General features: G+C 36.6%; 1 protein-coding gene across 1 annotated transcript in view; it reads right to left on the bottom strand.

Annotated features, from left to right (window-relative positions):
- Positions 1-6939, bottom strand: part of FCHSD2 (FCH and double SH3 domains 2) — a 136149-nt gene extending 129210 nt beyond the window's left edge. The window contains exon 1 of the mRNA XM_085300568.1: positions 6852-6939. Coding sequence (XP_085156694.1) covers positions 6852-6907 — 56 coding nt within the window. The 5' untranslated portion in view covers positions 6908-6939. The remainder of the gene's footprint in view (positions 1-6851) is intronic.
- Between the last annotated feature and the right edge of the window lie 6 nt (positions 6940-6945).

Genomic DNA, 6945 nt, shown 5'->3' on the forward strand with positions numbered 1-6945 from the left:
AAAAAAAAAAAAAAAAAAGACATTTAGTCAAAACTAGAAACACAACCATTAGGAAGGAAAACATGTGTTTTATTAGTAACCAAAACCACCTTTTTATTATATCCCAAGACAAATGCTACTAAAGACATTGTGCTCACTAGCTAATGCAACAAACCTGAATTCTCCTGAAAGCATCTTGGGCAACACAAGCTCTTAATTTCACAGATCCAGAGCATGTGTTGGAGTTCATTTAAAAATCAAAACATAAAGGCCAAAAAAAGAGGAAAAAAAAATCTCAACTAATGCACGAAATGGGTTGCTGCTTCTTTAACTGTACTTCTACTACAAAATAAATAAATGAACAAACAAACAAACTAAAGTTTCACGAGTTAATCAAAGACTATAAAGCTACTTAGAAACACTGAAACAGGAGATCTATTACTTTTTATATGTCAGGGATAAAAATGAAGTAGTGTGATCCATTTCTAAATTTCACTGTGCCAAGATAGGCTTGAATCATTACACTGTGGCTATGTTTATACTGAACCTTATTTTTTTGCTGAAAACTTGGACTTCCACACCCAGCAGGCAACATTTTTTTTAAAGTACATTCCAAGCTTCCCTCAAACAGTTCCAGTCAAAACATAACCAGGATTTAATTCCGTCAAGAATGCAAGCATCTCATTTAATGACTGCCTAATTATAGGTAACGTGCCCAGACCACATATTCTGTGGCATCTTTGTATGGAATATTTTTCAGAAGTACCACCAACAACTTTTGAGAAACGTTGTGATTCTTCTGCAGATTTAGTGTTATAACAAAGAATGACACTGTGTATCCTCAACTAATCGAAACAGAGCTTGAAAATAAACTCTCAATACTCACTAACAGTGAGAAAGACCATCCMATGAGAGAAGAAATACCATCAATGCCCAAGAAAACTGAAGGTTTTACTTCTAAAGAAATATTAAGCCTCTAGATGTAATAGTTGCACAAGGAGAACCTTTCAAGTGTGTGCCAAACCTAAACTAATACAATTCACTTCATACAGTTTTTGTGAATTTTTCTATTATGTTTGTTGTTTTTCGCTTTGCAAGGTTGCAAAACTCAGAAGCTGTAGGCACAGAGAAGCAAATACTTTGCTCCTACTTAAATAAAGCTACAAACACTGGAGGCAAGCATCAAGTCTGCTGACTGCAGTGAACAACCTTGGAGCRAAAAAGAAAAGGTGACAGCAAAGGACGAATTTCTAAGGAGCAGTATAAAGGAAAAAAAAAAGATGGCCTGCTTATGGAAACCTCCCAGCTGCTGCAAAGAAGAAGTTCTGAAGAGGAATTAAAAAAGGTGTTATCAGATACCCACRAGGCAGAGGCTAACCCACAGGAGAAGAGCCTAACACAGGGTTCAAGAATAACCGAGCAGGAACTGTACTCCCTGCAACTGGAGACTGGAAAGAACAGGAAAAGAGGTAAGCTTTTCGCTACTATTTTGCCCCAGGTCAGGAAAAGTAACRTGCTCCTGTAACTTCTTAGAATCTCTTACGGGATTTTGTATTTTTTAATTTACAAAATCCCGTGTATATATATATATATATGTATATACACACACACATATATACATGCACACAGATATTTATATATATATATAAATAAAAGAGTGTGTTTTATACACACACACATTTTACAGCTTCCCCCAACAGTCACTTACCCTTTCGCAGCACTATCCATACTATAACAAAGCTTTTCCTTAACAGTATCTGAAAAGATCTATGTTGTAGTTGCTATATTAAATTTGTTGTATTTAAAACTGGAGCTGCAGTTAGTTTCTACTTCAGTAGCTTGACTGGCAGCCAGTGTTGCCATGAACCTTATCACAAACCTACCGACATAACCAGTGACAGTCTGCAGAAGCACAGTCGAGTTCCACCGGAGAGCACAAASCATACTCGCAGCAAAAGGTTACATGCAACCTTATTAACCAGAGCATAATTCAAGACATAAAATGGCATGTTAAAACTAGCAGCAACTAGATATCTACAGATACATATTCATTCTTTTTTTTTCCCCCTCTCTTCGTATCTGCACTGTTCAGTCATACGTAGGCTTGTTACTACAGGAACAAGACACCAAGTTAGAGACGGCCAAAAATTSTTCAGTCCTTGTACTGGACGCATAACCAAAAATTCCAAGTAAGTTACCCCTTTCCTCACTCATGTGCACCCATCTAGCCTGCTAGGTCTTCATGGAGCAAAAGCGAGCAACGGTCCAGTTGACAGGGCAACAGGTACAGTATCCCGTATCAAAAAAGGCTCAGACTGATAAGGAAGATCCATAAGGAAAACTCCTCACTTAGCAAGTAAATACAAAAGCTTAAGCAACCAAGCACACCTAAGCTTTATGCTAAATGTTAAACACCAAAGCATCCTGGAAAAAGAGCTGATACTCAAAAGTGAACTAAAATTTAGGAGTTGGATAAAGGAAGGAATAGGGAAGAGATGTGAAGTATCAGGGAAGAAAGAAAATTAAAAAAAAAAATAAATTGTAAGTACAGAACATCTTCAGAGAACAGACCTTTGGAGGAGAAAATGGATATACAGAACATATTACACACAAAGGTAAGACAGCAGATGGAAAAAGGTGAACGACAAAGAAAATACAGAGTGCAAGGAGAACGTGGTTTTATGAGAAAAAGGCAAATGATTTAAAGGCTATGTTACAGTGAGATACACTAGACTGAACAACGAGGAGAGGAAGGTATTTAAGTAAGAAGAGAAAGTAAGGAGGGAGAAATAAAAAGGACAGAAGAGTGTGACAAACAGAAGGAGGTATTTCTACACATATTTGCATGCACATCTGTGAAACACATGGAAATTATGATTTTGGAACAAATTCCTTTTAYAGATTGAGCTTAGCCAAAAGTGATGAAAAAGTAAATTCAGGACCCTGCAAATGAAATGACTTCATTACTACTCCATCTCAGCGAGAAATCATGCAGATTTTACATCTACTTTCAACATGCCGTACACTCAACTGACTCCAAATGGCAAAGCAACACGGGATCAACACATCCCGACAGCAGAAAATTAGTTAAGACTTAAATAAGGTGGCCTTTCACTATGCAATTCAAAGCTGCAGCTGCGCCTTCTGCAGGAGCATTTAGGCCGGGGTTACACGGCAACTTCCACCCCACACAGATTAAAACAGCCATGTAACGATAACCTCATTCTCTCTGGCAAAGTATAAAAGCAAAGAAATAACAACAAACATTTTAGAAAACATTAACAAAAAAATGTAAGGGGTAAAAAATTCTGAGAGCCAGGCTTTGAGAAAACATACCAGGTAACGCAACTATCACAAACAATTTTATAAAGTCTACTGTGCATAAACACATTACAGAAATATTAAATCAAATTCAAATGTGGATATCACAAAAAGTTCTTCACAATTTTGCAGACACACGCACATACATAAAAGGAAAATATATCTATATCCTGGCAAATTAAAGGCAAATTCAGACTACAACGTGCGACTTATTTACAACCACCAATCAAATAAGGCCACGTTTAAAACCAAAATAAAATACAGGAAAAACTGCCAACACCTCTGATAAATTCAACCATTCATAACGCAGTGGGCCACTGGGATTGCTGCCTGAAAGCAGCCAGGTATGGCTACAGTGAACAAGCATCCCAAAATTTCTAGTTGTGGAGAAATTTTGAAGGATTTCTGGCTCRCACCAACAAAGCTTAAGTTTACCTTTCAGGAAAAAACAGCTCTTTCTCCATCACRGCTGCAGAGAGACAATCTTTTTACAGAAACGCCAGCATGGATCTACTACATGAAAGGACACGGTGGTTTTAGTGAACTACAAAAGATAAACATATGCCATGCCTAAAACTTAGCCAATGGTCCTAGAAGCATCACAAATCACTTGTTCCACAAATTCCCCAGCCACCACGTATGAAGAAGTGCAATACAAAGACCCAAGCAGAGATTATAAACACAAAAAGGTATCTTTAAACCTATCGGCTGACACATTTCCAAACACGTTTTTTACTACCGTCAAGTCACCAAGACACTTCAACTTTACTTCTAACAACCTTTCACAGAAAAGGGAAAGACACAGTTCACACTACARCTGAGACTAGACTGCAGATTATATTACAATTTTATGTTGTGTCAGAAGTTGCTCAACTCCCAAGAAAGTTTTCCACTCAACTGCTCTCATACAGTTTTGTCAAGCCCTAGGTAAGCATCTACCCATTTCCACACTCAAAGCATGTTGCCTTTTCTTCCCTGCCTCCATGATCTGCAGCTACATCCTTGGCATGCCACACCCTGTATTATCACTCAAAAAGACGATGTATTTTAGATTTAATTAAACCTGGTGGTTTTGTGTACAGTCTACAAGGAGATTAAGATGCTACAGAGGGGGTGGAAAATAGGCAGTCACACCTGTATGCCTCAACGCCAAAGAACCCAGAAGAGTCCCTTTTGGAATAAACACTAGTTCAATCTTCATTGTCTCCAAATGACATAGTTTGAAGTTTTCAACTATAAACATTTAAAAGAGTGTTCAGTTTTGCATAAAAATATCAAAGCTATTGAAATGGAAAGCATGTTTATGATCTGGTATGTTGCCAAAAATCATCTACTAATACACTATACAATGAATGTGTTTTAATAGAATTCATAAGAGAAGTTTCTGATCTTTTCCTTGTATCCCTTCTTCATTACAGACATTTAAGGTTTTATTCAAAACTGAACTGAAAGGACATAAAGAATGTAATTAAGGATATTAAATCTAAACCAATATTGCATAGATGGCTTAAATGTTTGCATTTATATGCTAATAAATACAATAACTATTTGTAGCAATTTAATCTTTTAAAATACAAATTCTTAATCACTAACTTGTAAACCATGTATTCAGAGTTTCTCGCTACTGCTTCAGCGGTTAAATTTGTAGAACTTAGAGCAGCATAACACAGCACGAAGTTGTACTCTCGCACTGTTTGAAAGTTCAAACAGTGCTACAAAAGGAACTGAACTCTCTAGCCTCGGTAAACAAACAGCATTCAGTTAAAATTYAATACTTCTGCATAATGGCAGAGTGCTTTCTTTCAAAATAATTCTTTGTGCAAAAGATCCCGCGCATGGTTCCAATGAACCCTGCTTTCTGGAGCATTCTGGAAACACAGTGTGCTGCATAGCCTCAACGTAGCGATAAACACATGAGTAGTGGGATGGGGTTGACACAAAACTTCTTACATGAGCGTCATAAAGCGGCTGATGCAGTGTCAGGACTACACAGTCCTCAAAACCGAGGTCTTCCTTTCCAGCTAAATGCAAATAAGACAGCCTCTGCTTTACAAGCCAAGATAATTTTCTGCAGCAAATATTTTTAAGCACAAATTCTCTTGTTGCCTCCTATTCTGTAATCCGGTATTTGAACAAATCATTGACATGATGGAGCTGTCATATTCTATCACATCATTCYATGTTTGAAGAATATTTAATCTGTAAATCCACACAGTGATTCTGCAAACACAGAATGCTTGTAACAAGAATGCTGAACGGGCTATGTATGTTTAGTGACCACGTTAGTGAGTTAAGTACACTAACTCAGTTTCTTAATCCATAGCATTAACATTTAGAAATTAAATGAACTTYAGAAATTAAATTATGTTGAAGTATTTTAAGCCAGTGTTTTCACATTTTCCTGTTTTCTTACCAAAAGCTATAATAACGCATACGACATCTTTCAGCAGAAATCCAGACTTAAGTCATTATGAGCCCCAGAAAAATAGGAAATGCTAAAAAAAACTGGACTAGAGCAGCAGTACCTGGTCTAGATGTCCTAAAAGTAAGTTTCTCTCTGGGGGAAAAATTCCTCAGATCAATCTATTACTTACCACTCAGAATTTGCTAGTTAAACACTGCACAGCCACTAATTTTAATCTAAGGTAATAAATGCTGTGGTCTTTCCCATAAAGTGTTTCAATATCCACAAAAGAAAAACGGGTGASAGAAGACTTGAGTCTTGACACACTGATTTATTAAGAGAGGACACCAAGAGTGAGACAAACACTGTCATCTGTCAAAGGTGCCATATTTGCATTTTATATACAAATACAAAGCAAAAAAATCTCATTTAACTAATTAACAGGTGGAATATATGCTGCCAAAAAGAGAAAGACAGCAGAGGATTCATTGATGAATGCTTTACAGAAGAACCATTCTAAAAACTGACCCTCTCGAAATGGAATGACTAATTCTCCATGTAATTCCATGTACCCCCCCATCTCCATAAGTATTTTGTGAAAAGCARACTTCCATGTTGAAGAGAAGAAACRACATTGGTTAAAATGAATAATGAAAAACTGCAATTTGTGTCATGTAGATTCTCCCTACTGATTTTAGTCTGTAAAGAGTTTTAGATTAAAAATGCAAGTATCTTCTTATAAGTTTCTGGTTTAAAAAAAAATCACTCAAAAGCACTACTCAAAGCCATCTGTAACAAGACGTAAATCGGTAGTGGTTTTAAAATATTTTCAATAATTTCAGCAGCCTCTTATAACTGGCAAACCTAATAAACTATTACATAGAGAAATACTGCTGAAAAGACCRATACTTTTCGTATGTTGTTTGTGACTGCTTTTTGAAACATTTCCCCCATTGAAAAGAAGAAAAAATGGTTTGCATTGTGTTAGCTCCAGTTATAATTTCCAGCTGTGTCAAAACTTTAACAGCCTAAAAGCAGGAAATCCAAAGAGGAAATTCCATCGTCAGTTCCTGAAGTTTTGTAACTCAAATGTTCTTCCAAAGCTAGATCTTAAAAGAATTTTTGGTGGCATTTTCTGTAACCTTACCTGATATCTTCAAGTAGCTCACATTCTGCCTGATGTTTGGCCTGAAGCTTTGTCATCTGCTCAACCTGGCTGTTTTTTAGCTCTTGTGTAACTT

Source organism: Rhea americana, unplaced genomic scaffold, assembly GCF_003343005.1.
Source record: "Rhea americana isolate MKP2758 unplaced genomic scaffold, rheAme1 scaffold_165, whole genome shotgun sequence".
NCBI classification, from domain to species: Eukaryota; Metazoa; Chordata; class Aves; order Rheiformes; family Rheidae; genus Rhea; species Rhea americana.